Source organism: Spea bombifrons, chromosome 1, assembly GCF_027358695.1.
Source record: "Spea bombifrons isolate aSpeBom1 chromosome 1, aSpeBom1.2.pri, whole genome shotgun sequence".
NCBI classification, from domain to species: Eukaryota; Metazoa; Chordata; class Amphibia; order Anura; family Pelobatidae; genus Spea; species Spea bombifrons.
The window spans coordinates 9,996,380-10,011,999 of record NC_071087.1 but is presented as its reverse complement, the minus strand read 5'-3'; the positions used below and the strand labels follow the sequence as shown (position 1 = coordinate 10,011,999).

Sequence of the window (15,620 nt, the reverse complement as noted above, 5' to 3'; positions counted from 1 at the left end):
AACAGGGCAGGCCTAGTAAATGAACCAAATTATCCAAATTAGAAGAACAATCCTTTCAAAATTTCTGAGTATTTTATTTTTTAATGTAAGAGGCCTGTTTGTCGCTCTCTGGGCTCCTTAGAGGACGAATGCGTCATTGTGGGTTCATTGTGTGTAAATACACAACTGTGTTGCCATTGGAATCATGAATGAAGACCCTCCAAAATAAGTACTTTGATTTTTGAACATTACAATAAAACTGATGTCCTGAATCTCCAAGGCTGTTTACTAGAGGTTTATGATAAAAAATGATCATACATTTTTCAGCCATACTTCTGATATGCCAACGTTACAACGTACGAAAAATTGCTACCTTTTAACCCAGTAGGGAGCTTCCTGAAAGGAGACATAACTCAGAAATTGTAAAATTTCTCAAGTTTGAGGAGATCAAAAAAAATCCCTTATAAAAAAAAGAAACGCGGTTTTCATAGGAAATTCCAGGAATGTATAAAGCAACATCCTGTAACATAAACAGTAGTCAAATATATAATATTACTCTGGTGCCGACGAGACAAAATACAGACTGGTGAACGCCTGTTGCTAACCGTGCTGTCTTAATTTAAACGACTGTGTAAACCTTGCTCTTTCAGACCGGGTCTTGCCCATTAGAAGACAAGTCTTGACATCTTTCGAAAGGCTCCACTGGACACTCATTTTTCGCAGGTTGAAGTATTCTTTTCTTTCCAATTCACATCCGCCATATGCCAAGTTGGTGGACCGAGGCACTGGCGGGAGAGGTGGTCACAATGCAATTACCATGTTGTGTGTAGACTGCCCACTTTTGTGTTGATTCCATTCAGAGAACACAATGGGAACCAGGAGAATCCACCATGGGCAGAGACTCGTTTAAAGACCGGGCAGATAGGGCTCTTTTAAAGGGGATGAAGGGGCATCACGGCACTGTTCTGCTCCTGAGACTTTCCTGGTGAGAGCTGAAGGAAGGTCAACATTTTCCAAGGGATGTCAAGTAGAGTCTTGGTTCCTTTTCTTATCAGTTGGCCCGTACTCTCTTTGTTCCTCCACATTATCCAAAACAAATCTCATTATGCTTTCTTTTATAATTCCTGTTCACCCACAAGCCTTCATGCCTCATCATCTCCCGCACATTTTCATCAGTCCACCCCCCATTATTGCTCTGCATCACTAACCACGGAAGCTCCTCAACCCCTTAAGACTTTTTTTTTCTTATTGAGTTCACATACTACACGGGGAAATGCTTTACATTTCAGTAGCATGTGAAATGTATAAGCGTCCTAGAAAAAAAAGCCTCAAATTGTCACCTTAGCCTTGAGAGGTCTATAAAAAGCATCGCTTATTGGTTAGACCACAAAAAGCCAGCTGGCACCATCGCTTGTAAGTATTACGCTTCTAACATCACCTCCTGCCCTTGTTTTGAAGTCTTCTCTATAATGTGTCGTGTTTAAATTATAATGTCCGTTTAATTGAATTTTACATTTTTTTTTATGGCGAAACTGAGAAGGAAAAAAAAAACACAACAAACATACAAATGAAGTGCTAGGGATTTAGAGAAGGACATTTTGAGCAAAATCAGTCATATTTTTCTGGAGGGACTAAATCCGCTGCAAAAAGAAATCTGTACGGGCTACAAGCAGCAGGCAGAACGCCTTCAATTTTCTAGCAGCCGGCCCAAGACGTTGCCATCCCTTTGACTATCGGGCTCTCGTCGATTAAGGTTACTGTAGCCGCACCACCTTGACACGGTTGAAAAGAATTGCGAGTGAAGCCGTGGCTTCCAGGAGTGTCAGGGCACCTTAAAAGAGCACAGACTGATAATAAAAATAGAAGCTGGCAGTACCGGCGCACGCTGGCCGGCGGTTAACAAATACATCAGCCCTTGGGTGTTAAAATACATAAATCTGTCATCATTACCGAGGGTAAAGGGTCATCATCATTTTCACACAATAAAGGAACTGTACGTAACTAGTGGGCCAGGGAGAAGCGAACAAAGTCTGTCTTTTACAAATACTCCAATGTTGATAGATGGATGTTTGCAAGGAACTTAATGTCTTTAACAGCAGTTCGCTGAAAGCCGAGAGTCTAGAATTCATGGCTCTCGGGAATTTAAGTCTCGACTCTTCTTTTCCAAACATATTGCCAAAAAAACGCTTTCAGCTCACCCCCCCCCTTAATTTCAACTATGAAACGGGTCCTTTTTTTTTTGGGAGGCACCGCATACATTTGTAAAATCCACATTTCTTAGACAAAGATTTTATTCAGAGAATATCGTCTCCTATTGTGGATAAAGGACACAGAAAGAGCGAAAGCTCAAAAATTAGTTTGCGTAAGTTTTGCCAGTTTTTTTTTTATATATACTATAAAAATCATACGTTTTAGGGAAGGCATCCAAAGACCTGCTTTTAAAAGACAGCACAATATATTTTACTGGTATGGCAGGTCCATGTGCGTTACTTAAAAATTCCACTGTAAAAAAAAAAAACCCTCTTTGTTTTTACTTGGATTTGCAAAAATAAACTATAACAAAAATATATTTTTATATATATCATATGTATTTTTGTTTTTTTACTATTTTTAATGGCAATACCATATGGAAGGAACTGCAAAAAGTTGACTAATGGGGGGGTAATTTAGTTCTAAGAGCTGATATGTCAACACAATTCTTCATGTGGTTTATTGAACTAGAACAATAAGACTAGCAACATATTACAGAACGGACCGTTTAACAACGCTTCTCCTAAAACAAGGGCAGGGAGACGTCCGTCCGATTTAACTATGAAATACACAAGACCAACCAAGCTAACTGAGATTGGCCTTTCACAATGCATTGCATTCCTCCCAACTGTCACATTTTCCACTGGCCAGTCTCTTTTACTGGCACTGTCCCACCAAGTGTCTGTGAGTAGTGGGTATCATCGGCCAGTCGGGGGAGATCAGAACAACTCCCCTGACCGGCCCACCGAGCCTGGACTAACCAACGGACTAAAGGAACAGCTACGTCATATTTTAAAGTAACTGTTTCATTATGTCACATTTATTAAACACTAGATGGCTGGTGTCTGGAATGAAAATTGTGAATTACTGCCCCTTTATTTGCTGTTCTGAGTGGTAAGCAATTTTTTTTTTTTTTTTTTTTTTACTTTGTTGCTAACTCGTCTGGCGCCGAAATGATAAGTGACTTATTCTTGTGTCAGGGGGTGATTTATACAATTCCAAAATGAAGAATTATGATTTGAAAACATGCAAAGTGCTCCACGAACGTGTTACTCATACGATACTCATCAACGTCTTCACGTTATACTTTCGTCGTAGGAAAGAGAAGAATGATCAAACGCTTTGCGGGGACAGCCGTACCCAACGTTAGCAATCGGTATTCAAAACAGGAGTTACAGAACTACCCGAGATAGCATTACTGGGAGGAGACCCCCAACCTGTAAGCTTTGATCGGAAACGCAGAGGAAATGCAGAGATAACAAAACATAAAACATCTGACCTGCTTCTGATCTCAGAGTAGCCATCAGGAAAAAAAAGGAGAAGATTAGGTCAGATTTCCATGCTCTGGCCAGGGTAACATGGTTCGTATCGGCGCAGACATCATTATTAAATAAAGGCAAAGCCCTCCTTCCAGCTTCAAGGTCCAGAGATAAGATCACTGCGGACACCGAGTCAACATCAAGATGCTCAATGTTCCAAAGTCACATCACATGAGCATCCATGCCGACATTCTCTGAAGTTGTAGACTGCGTAAAAGTTAATTTTATCTCACATTGGGCTGAGGGTATAACCATATACACATTTTAACAAAAATAATATGGATACATATAGATGTTCACACATCATCCATATCTGCACAGACTGAACCGATTTTGGATCTTCCCTCAGCGATGAAAGCTATTTTTTTTTATTTATTTTTTTTTACTGTTTTCATTATTGTTTTAGCCCGGAAAACACGAATTAATAGGAAACACACTTACTTCCCCATAATCCCTAAAGGATGTCAGATGGGCAATAAATCCAGAAAATGAAAGCATTACATATCTGGATGTGTGAATCTTTATTTCGTAAGCATTTGCTGCCAATATTTGTTCTTTATGACTTGAGACGTCTTGTCTTCTGTGCTCATTACTCTACTCCAAAATGTACGATGAGTTTTTAACTTTTATTGTTGTTTTTTTTATGTGTGTTTTGTTCTATTCTTTATGAAATCGCATTCTTGTTGGTTACGAGAAGGATTCTTCTCTCGGAGCTTGTAATTTTTGTTCTTGTACTGTAATTGGCATTCCAAATTTTGTGGTTAGCCACAAAGCCTGTTAAACTTGACTACTGGCGATACCGTATAGTCTCCGTTCCTTGGCCTCGGTGAGTGTGAAGAATTCTAGCGACTCCATTGTGACCTCAGCCAAACTGACCATGTCTTTTATGAGACATCCAACAATTGTCAAGAGTCGTCTTTGACCACCATTCACAATTAATGGCGACCGTTCCTGTTTTCTCCCCATTGACTCATACTTTGAGAATTAAAGAAACTTTGTCCAATGAACCGGACCAAAAGAGAACCAAGAGACGCTGCACAAAACGATGTTATTGTAAAAGTTGGATTTCAACTAACTTAAAGACGTAAACAGTTAACACAATTAGAATTAACTCGCGCCCGGTTATTTACCACGAGACAATGTTAACATTTGTCCAGTCTAAACAAGCTCGCAATATCAATTTGTTCCTCATCACTTAATGCATGACAGTCTGTTGATTTTAAAACACGGCAGGATTTTCTACATTATACAAAAAGATTTTCCACATAAAGTCTGTTAGCGGAGACTACTGAACCAGGGCCAGCTGAACATATTATAGCGTTTAGGGGTCAGCTTAGATCGTCAGACTGAAATCAGATGGTCTAACCTCCTGTCCTTTCCAGACTTCAAAAAGAAGGAGGTGAACATTGATCGGAAATAGTTAATTTGTTCATTCAGGATGGGCTAGTTCTCTGGCATGTCATATCGAGCAATCCCGTAGCCAGGGTTCATGAACAGCGAATGTCTGTCCCAAGAGTAATACAATGTATGATTTCTTATGAATTAAAATTATCACATACATATTAAAATGTGGCAAGCACTCTTATATCTCACAGGGAAATGATCACTTTGGTAGCTTTTCCTTTATTAAAATTACTGGTATTTTGTGCTTTTTGGGTTTCGGGCGGTGTGTCTTTTTTTGGAGATACCTGCGAGGGAATGCTTTAACTCCGGGAATAAGATGTATGGCAAAAAATAACAGCATATTAATACTCTCCTTTTTTTGTCGCCCCACCTTAACAAATGTGTCCACCAAAGAAAGACAATAACTTAACCAAACGAAACAGTCATCTGTATCCTATGGAAAGTAAGTTAAAATGGCGGCTCTCAGAGATGGCGTTTTTTTTTTTCTCTTGGGCATCTCTGGGAACTTCCCGGCGTAGGCTACCTACTGAGGGACTGAGTTTGTATACGGCCAGGGCTAGCTATACAGTATGCGGTGCGGGTCTAGCCCACCGAGAGCCTTTTGTCGGAGGGTACTGGGAAGGGACCATGGGAAGGGGTCCCAGGTAGAACATGGGTGGCCAGAGGGCATGTCAGGCAAAACTCCCCCTGCCCAGAGAAAGAAGAAACTGACCAGGAGAGCCAGGGAAGCCGCTCTTCATATGGATGGTTCCCAGGGATGCCCAATGAGTCCCAAAAAGTTGAGGAACAAGTTTTTTCCGAGGTGTTCCGCGCATACTGGTACAACGAAGAGGAGTGCCCTACCCCATGTGAGTTTACAATCTAAAAAAATCTGGATTCATCTATGACTCTGGGAATGTGACAGCTGCCCTTAAAATGCAAACACTGGAGAATAGTGGCCTCCTTTTTAAGTGCATATCTATTCACCGTACGTAACGTCAGAGAGCCTTGGCTGTATTCACTAAACACAGCCAGGAGTACAGACTGAACTGATGACCGGACCCAGATAAGGCAGCGAACACATCTGCACATACTGCGTGTTTAAAGCTCGCACGATTATCCCCTATTCCTAAAATTTATTTGTACAAAACGCAGTACACACAGACAGCTTACTAAAGAAATCTGTGCAAAAAAAAAAGACATTTTTGGAAGCTAAGAAGTGGATGTTTATTCATTTCCAAGCACATTTTCCTAATCCTTAAATCTTATCCTATATCCACACCGGGCTAAGCCAACGCATCTGGAAGACGCACGTGTATGATATGGGGTTTTTTTTTTTTTTGCCTTACTGTATTGAGACATCTAAAAACATTAAGAGGGGTGTAATTTCAACATTACAAGATTCCGTTTCCCTTATTTATAAGCCATAAATAGTAACGCTACACGTGAATTCCGTTTGTAGTCCACGTGACATTCCAGAAACATTTATGAAGATTAGAGAAAAGTTTGGTACAGCTATGGCAGGGGGTTTTTAAAAGAGCAGCTCAGCTCCTTTTACTCAGCAAGAATTTAGGGAACTGGGATCCAAAAAGGCACAATACATGCGCACACAGCTACACATACTTACACTGAGTTACTGCCTTAGTGTCCTGTCCTAAAACCGGTAAGGCTGCCAGTGTAGGAAGCAGTGACAGTTGTAGCCCCCCTATAGAGAGCTGCTAAGGGGGCGACTTTATATATTCTGCAGAATCCCCCCGATGAATTTGCAAAGGGGAATATCATGTGACTTTAAAGGGACCTCCCCACTATCATATGCATTAAAGTGTATAATGATTGCCTGGAGTGCCCCATTAAACCTCGGTTATTAGTAGACAGGTTTAAGAGACAGAAGATGACGGAGAACGCAGGCTCAACGAGTCCACCGCGTCACTTACCGATAACAATTAGGGTGTAATTCACGCTGATGCTTCCGAACCCGTTGGTAGCCTGGCAGATATAAGTTCCCGCGTCTTCGCTTTCCACATCTCTAATTTTCATCCCTTGCTGGTAAGCCCTGAACCTAGTCCAGCCAGCGTGAATGGTTCGGCCGTCTTTCACCCACACGGTCAGAGGAGGTGGGTCGCCTTCAACGGGACACAGGAGCTTGATGGTCCTCCCCAACCTCACGGTTTGCCGGTGAATGACTTTATCCGAAATGCGTGGGGGGCCTGCAGAAAAAAAAAAAAAAAAAAATACAATGAGAAATGTTCTAATTAGGATATTATTATAAAAATGATATTATAAAAATATAGGGCTGCAACTAACGATTATTTTAATAATCGATTAATCGGCCGATTATTTTTTCGATTAATCGATTAATCGGATAAAAAAAAATATTTAATAAAATGCCCTGCACCCACCCACACTCTGCCCCATCAGTTTCCCACCCGGCACTCATATTCTCTCTCTCTCTCTCTCTCTCTCTCTCTCTCTCTCTCTCTCTCTCTCTCTCTCTCTCTCTCTCTCTCTCTCTCTCTCTCTCTCTCTCTCTCTCTCCTACCGAATCATTCCACTTACAACGTCCAACCGCAAAACTTTATTCAAATCTTCATCGTACACGCGCGTCACATCCGTCATTACGTAACTTCCAGCAGACGGACACTACAGAGCTCTGCAGCAGAAACGGGGGAACGCCGGCGGAGGTAAGTGAAAGGAGCCGAGCGCTCCAACGACGAATCGATCACTCGATTAATCGATAACGGAAATCGTTATCGATGATTCCCGTTATCGATTATTATCGATTTTATCGATTCGTTGTTTCAGGTCTATAAAAATACAGAGAAAGCCAGGGGGAAAAAGCTAGGTGCTTGATCATTAATATTTAATCTTCCAAAAGAAATCTAATCCAAATTTAATATAATATATAACGGCATTGTATGGCTCATATTTATGGTTGAAGGGTGATTGCTGCCAGATCGGGTCTACTTTCCCTTAGATAATTATAATAATTGCCCCACGTGTTGATATAACTGCCCATGTAGGTGTCAGGTAAAGCCAGGCAATGAAATAGGATCGCGTGCGTCATCAGGCTGATGGCAAGAGATCGCGGTCACGGACGTCTAGCATACATGGCTCGTGCCAACCAAGTCAGGGCTGCGAGTCCATGCTTCCAGCGCTGACCTTTATTTCAAACCTGTATTTGGACCGTTCTCCTGTCACAAGATCTAAAAGCTGACCACCAAAATACTTCTGTAGGTTTTCCCCTGAAAACACCATCTCTGATTGAAGAGCGCTCTCTTGCTTTAATGAATCGTATCCTTCATCGAGTCCTGAAAATACGGCTACGATATACGACCTCCGTCATTATTCAGCCCAGGGAACATGCCTACTTATGTATATAAAGCGGCCGTGTTAAGGCACTTAAATATTTGTTGCTTCAAAAAAAAATTTGGAGTATTTTTTTTCAGCTTTATGCCAACATATTGCCGATAGGCGCGTATGGAGGAATCACATAGGCTGTATCGTGTGATGCGTCCGCAGCACTTTGTAGGAATCCGACGTATTGGATTTCAGCGTGTGTTTGCTGAAACTGTTCCCTACCGCAGCGATATTTCACCCCGAGATACCCCTTGGCACATGCCAAGTTAACAGAGGGTTGTTTTCTGGGCCTTCTGAAAGACTGCGGTGCCAACTCAACGCGCCAATGCCAAATGGAAGAAGATTCTTTCTTTTATCCTTTTAATTATTCAATAGGCATCCAACCCGACGTTCAGAGCTATACAGCTAAAGGAACTGGGAAATACTATGTAATATATATATATATATGTATATATACACACACACATGGAGGTGAATAATTTTTAGTTAACACCTCTGGGCTAATCAGAATAGAGGTATAAACTCTGTCTCGGCCCGAACGAGAGTGCAATAATGCTTGCGTTATTCACAACCATTCAATAAGCAGCTTTAGAATATACACTATATGGACAAAAGTATTGGGACACCTGGCCATTACCCCGAAAGGGACTTTTATGACACCACGCTGGAGTAGAAAAGTGCATCTATATCCTGATTTATACACAAGCTGGTGATTCCGCCAGCACAATGTATAGATAATACCTTCCAAGCTCCATTACGTGTACCGAGAGCTCAGAGAGACAAAAAGAGACTTAGTTAGCAGTCTCTAAAAAGACCTCCGGGCAGGCCAGTTATTCCCCTAATCTCACTGTGATATAAGCCATCTGGATGGAACATACCATTATACTCCGCGTTCTTTCTTCTTCACCGAGCAAACGGCAATGGAGGCATATTACATTATCTTCTAATAACAACTTAATAGCAGACGGTGAAAACTTAAAATAATGTATGTTTTCTCCATCAAAGATTGGAGGGAATATGTGTTGGTTTTAGCTTGAAACCAAGACGGTATAATTATTCAAATATATTATATATAATTTCTACGATCAAGAGTTTGGTAGAAAAACCATCTACAATTATCATGGAGGCAGTTAAAAAAGGTCGGAGAAGTAAAAATATAAAGTTGGATTCCCTGGCACGTCACTAGAAAGAACATTACCAAGGATGACTGAACCGTGGGTAGTTACCCTGTATGGTTATTCCTTGAAGGCTTGTACTTGAGGAACACTGGTGCAAAAGGAGTAATCGCCATAGCAACCAATTATCAGGAATCGCTACATATAGCAAAAATAGCTCCAGAAGCTTAGTAAGTACATTGCCGGCATGCTTTAAATGTGTCAGATGTTTCTACCCCATTATATATAATGGTTCTTGAGAAAGGCTCGTTGAGAGCCGAAACGTTGGACCTTCACCAAGTCAATACATTTTATAAAAAGAAGACCCACTGAGTGCATCAACATTATATTATATATATATCTATATATATATATATATATATATATATATATATACACAGCTTGTTTATTTCAGACAATGCAACAAAAAACAACGAAAAGTAGTTGTTGAAAAGTTTTTCGTTTATTAAATATGCCCTTGTTTTATTATCCAAGTCATGTATGACCAGTAGCTCTCTTGACCTTATAGAGCCCCTTATATTAAATAAAAAAAAAACCCTCCCTAATTCCATATACATTTCATCTCCCGTTCCTTTAAAACAAAAGTGGCAATGTCCTGCTCTCAGCTTGAAACAGGAGCAACTGGACGGTCATTTTCGTTCAACACAGGGTGGGGGGGAAGAAAAAGCAGATATGTTTCCCCCACCTGTCTCGTACAACAGCTGTGTAACACACAATGTATATTCTACATGTTTGTTTTTTTACAATGGAGAAGAAAAGAGTCCTTGCCAGCACTCACTCGATGAAATCATATACGACGACGCACGACGGAAACAGATAAACCAAGAGGAATTATGCATGGATGAAATTATATTTAATAATTCTTCGAAAACTTGCTGCTGCTTCCGGAGTTTAAGGTTCTAGCTGGGATATGGAGGAATTTAAAGTTTTTCGCATTTTAATTGTAAAAAGTTGGTTTTAGCAAGTCTCTGGGTTATAAACGTCATGTAAAACCATCAGGTCGGATCAATATTCCAATCGGATTATTAGAATCATCTCACTAGCTAAAAGGAGTTAAAATACATTACAACCAAAGAATGTTTTTGGGAGCTAAGCTCCCAAACAGATAAATCATAGCAACCCATCATTTTATTCTTTCCCCTGGCGGTTTAAATCTCATAAAAAAGTAATACATAAACATTTAGGAAGCTGTTTCAATTTCTATGGTGACTGCTTTTGTGTCACATGATAATTAAGGATTCCTTAAGACATTATAAATGACATGTTTAAAGAATTCTTTTTGGGAAGGGTTTGGATATTCAGAAGCACAAGAATGTTTATTAGTAATTCTGGATTTAGTTACAATTTTGAGTATAGGTGGAACATCGCCTTTTTAAAGATAAAAACTGAAAAGTACAATGATTAAATGATGATGGTCCTCCAGTCTTGTCCTCTTTCAACCTGCGGAAACACCTAGAGAGATTTTAGTGGGTTCCACCACCTGGATATGAACGGACGCTCATCCTAAAATATTCCTTTTGAGAACACGGCTACACCTTTTGCTACTTTCTGCAAGTCTCCTATTCTAATGATTTTTAATACATAATAACACCTTGTGTGTCCTAAAAACATTAACTCTACATTAAAAAAACTTCAGTAAGCCTCAGATATAGCTCTGACAACCCAATTCCCAAAGTAGACTCTTCCTTCCAAACACCATCTCATCCACCAGAGAGAAGAAGGCAAAACAAATAAACCGGACCAAACATTTACTCTCCTATCCATATTCTTATCTATTTGACATCTGGCATGTAAATCCTTTACATGATTAACACTGTCCCCTACCAACGGGGAAAACTACAATAACATTGAATGTTTTACACCGTGATATGTTGTGAATGGACGGTACATGCGAGGGAATGCATGGCACCTAGTAGAGGTTAAAACGTCTGCTTTATGAACGGGCTTTGGATAGCCCTTTGTTCTGTTTTTATGATGTATAGACAAGCAATTAGACAATGAATACAATGTCACCATCATACATCAAAGTCCATAGAAAAGCTATTCAGAGGATTGCAGCCACGCTGTCTGCGCATGCAAGCAGGTGCCTCGCGTGCTTCCACTGGCTCTGCCGCTACTCATTAACAGCTGCTGCTCACGCTTACCAATGGAAGGAGTCGTCGGGGGCCCCAAACATCCCACCACCAATTACAAACCAGGGTTCTGCAGGGAAGGTCACAGTAGTCCTCCTCATATGGAAGACACCTCAACTTTTTACATTCAATCACCTGGATTTCTTCTTGGTTATATGGGTAGGAGATTCAGGGAGACAAAGGTTTGGTACGCGACCAGTTCAGTGGCATCCGAAGCTCGGAACAAACACTAGTATCGTCTTAATTGGCTTCTGGGAATTGGCTTCTGAGATTGACTTAGGACATGAAAAAGCTCATAAAAATGTGTCTTGGGTGTCACATTCACAAAACGTTCAGTAGCGCCTATATCCCACCGCATCGTATTTAATACATAAAAGACGCGACTCTCTCTCCAAATTAAATTGTTTCCAGTATAAAATGGATAATGTTTGCAAATTACATTTCGGGCTCATTCTATGGAATGGCTGATTAATGCAGACAATGCTTCCGTGGTAACAACACCAGATCCAGAGCACAGACAGCCACGTTTTTTGTCCTCAGCTGTTTCTGGAAAGCCTGGGAAGCAGACCTGTCAATCATCATTCTTCTTCTGGACATCCATGTCACGAAGAACACTAATTAAAAGGTTTTTTTCCTCCTATAATATGGAAACTTGATTTTGTACAACACCGACTTACGCAATTAACACATTACTTCATTTGGGCATCTGGACAAAACAAATTCACCGATTAGCCCCCTGCTGTCTTTTTTTTCATATAACCAAAGTAAACACCGGATCACTGTCCCTTCTCACCAAAGATGAAAAAACAGAAAATTAATTTTCATACAGTGACTGATTTCTCCCCTACGTGCTACTTCTACACAAACCACTCAACGGGGGCGCTTAGGACCCCCTTTTTTGGTGATCTGGCATATTAGCCTGGCTTATAGGCTCATGTGCCGACGGCACGGACCGGTCTCTGTGGGGTCCAATCCTCAAGGCATAGCGGCCATGATTTTAAAAGCTGGTTGTACTTTTTATGTATGTGAAAGGGAAAAGAAAGGTTAGATTTGAATACAGTAGCCCGCTAGGTCATACCAGTCTTGAAAGTGATTCTTTGAATTATAAAAAGATACATTTTTCAGGATCCACTTTCTTTGGCTGTGGCTTTTGGCTCTCTCCCACGCCTGGTTATCTCCACCATGAATGTATTAATGCACATTCACTGTTCAGTAGATACCACTAAGTGCTGCCAAGGCCTCGCAAAAGGTCTTAAAAAGAAGGAACACCGACAAATATTTATGGAACCTAAAAAGAAACTTAAGACGCTGTTAAAATAAAGATTGCCTTATTTCAAGAAGAATCGACCCAGCTTCTTGGCAGATTTTCCTCTTCAGATGCTATTAAGCAGAGTTTAAACCGCTCATAAGAACCACATGCTTTGGCTGAGCCGTTCAAATTTCAACTTTTCCAAAAACGGAGCTTATTAAGCCAATGTTTACAATCACAACACAACCGGCCACGGGGTGTTTAACACGATTCCGGTAAGTGCAAATCGATACCAGCGTAATCCTGAAAATAACTACTGCTGTATTGTTTTAATGATACCGAAAAAAAAAACCTGGAAGCTAATGCTGGCAAAATTACGTTTTTTGGGTGTTCTCATGAGATATACACGCACACTCACAAAGAATTTTAAACATTGTTTAAACAACAACTGAACGAATTACAGAAGAAGATGATATATGAAGAACAATTTGGCCAAAGAGGTAAAGTGGACCAAGAAGCAGAAAAGTCTATTGGTCATTATGGTGATTTTTATAGGCGTACGTGTGCATGAGTCGAGCTGGCAGACAGCACATGTCGGGATGGCATACTTAAGTATGCAGCCTGTTACAGATATGCTGTCGTTCTGATCTCAGGATCCTGTAACTGAGTTGAGGATGGACGGGTAGGTTACAAATCTCCATAACGATGAGTTAATTGTTTGGATATGGTCAAAGCCAAGTCATAACCAAACTGGTGCCACAGTAGTCCCCAGGAGCTCTCCTTCTTCTGCTCATTATGTAAGGGAGAACTGGGGCAGGCATTACTAGGTAGCCCTTAATGGGCAGGAGTGGGTATCGGGCAGATCCAGTTGGTTGGAGCCAAATTCCAAACATCTGCCACCAAAACCCATAAGGTTCCCAAGTCCCCCTATGATAGGGTTCAGGTCAGTCTGTACATCTTTTTGTTCCTGGTTCCTGAAGCTCAGAGTCGTCTTTCACTTATTGTATCCCTAATATATCCTTAATAAATCGCACCAAACTTTTAGGGTGCGGCCTATATACGGGCGCGGCCTATATCCGAGCCAATACGGTATATATATATATATATCAAACCTCAGCGTGGCTTTGTAGATGACAAATATTAATGTATTAATGTATTAAAAGGGGGCGAATGGTCCTCATTTCATATCAATAATTAGAAAACATAAATAGATTGTCAGTCTGAGAAATGCTCTCTCTTGTGTTATGCCAAAGTGAAGAGCGTCTGGCGTGGAGACAGATTCCCCATCACCCCCACACAATTTCTCAGAGTTATTTAAACAACTTTAGAAGAAGACAAATGAAAGAATAAATGTACAAGGAAAGGGGTTGATTTGATTACACAAGCAAATGGATTTTTGACTTCACAGAACAGGGGTGATGATTCACAGAAAGCCAGCAGCTGTTTATATTACTATGTTTTTACCAAAAAAAAAAAAACTCACTGCAGAAACAAAAATATTTCTAGAGAATCTTGATGAATTATCCTTTCTAATATTCAAAGAAAGCAGCGTTCAGATTTACTTGGACAAAGCTTTTATTTTTTTTTTATTTTTATTTTTTTATTTTTTTTACACATTTATATTATTTATCTTCAGACCGTGACTCCGGGTTGGAAAACTAAACGTCTGTTTGATCTCCTCCTCCTTTTTTTTTTTTTTTTTTTTTTTTGCTGAAGGTGACAGCGTACTTAAGTACACTCTCCCCCTATATCATTTAAGAAATCAATGGTAGCTGAGAGGTAGACAGAAAACCGACTTTAATGTGCTTTTTTCCCCCCCTTAATTTTGGTAATGAATGGTTTCTGTAAGGAAAGGACAGGAATTTTTTTTTTATATATTTTTTTTATTATTTCTAATTAAATTTCTCAGCGCTACACACAGAACTCTATGTTCTTGGAGCTACTAGTAGTTAAATAAGTGTTTTTGTACCCCTGACTTTTTATTTGTTTTTATTGTACCGGTAAGTTTTCTGGAAGAAATGGACAAGTACAGTAATAAAAAAAAAAGAGAAGAATGAGATGAAGAAACAAGCTGCTCGGCCCTCGTGTGAAGGAATGTCAGTCATCAAACGCACACTTAGGCAGGTGACGTTTTTTACTGCTGGAGCTGTCACAGGTCAACTGCAGACAACCTGAAGACAGTTTCATTTTTAACTGTTCAGCCCCAGGGTTCTTAATCCTTTCTTCTCATTCTCTCGCTCTTAAAACAGCCGTCATTCTTTGCAGGACACCTGGGAGTACAGTTTCCAGATCTGGAAAAACGGTACAGGGTGTTTAACTTTAGCAGCAAGTTCCAGGGACGCTGCCCCGGCGCTGGCGGGGGGAAAAACGGATTATATCCACGTAGACGATTCGCAGAGGGGATCGCGAGAGAGCTGCAGGGAACACAACCTGAGCTTAAGGTTAAAGACGTTTTGTATATTGAAAAGACACAATTGTGTTTATGTGGATCTCGTCGAGCGGTACAGACGTGAAAGTGATGTGCGTTTTAAGTTAAGAATTCTCATTTTGCATTATTTTTATTTTATGTATCGCTATCAAACTCCGTAGCGCTGTACAAGGGGTAGACATAACAAGTAGCATATAACATAACAATTTGACTTACAGAGACAACAGGTGAGGAGGGCCTCGCTCAAAGAGCTTACAATCTAGATTTAAAACCATAGTCCAGAAAATGTTTAATACTCAAAGTTAAAGCATAAAGGGAGGACATCAAATGTACACAGTCCAAAATCAC

General features: G+C 40.3%; 1 protein-coding gene across 1 annotated transcript in view; it reads right to left on the bottom strand.

The window, feature by feature from the left end:
• Positions 1 to 15,620, bottom strand: part of FGFRL1 (fibroblast growth factor receptor like 1) — a 67,725-nt gene that overhangs the window by 23,901 nt on the left and 28,204 nt on the right. Inside the window, exon 2 of the mRNA XM_053458150.1 lies at positions 6,866 to 7,138. Coding sequence (XP_053314125.1) covers positions 6,866 to 7,138 — 273 coding nt within the window. The remainder of the gene's footprint in view (positions 1 to 6,865; positions 7,139 to 15,620) is intronic.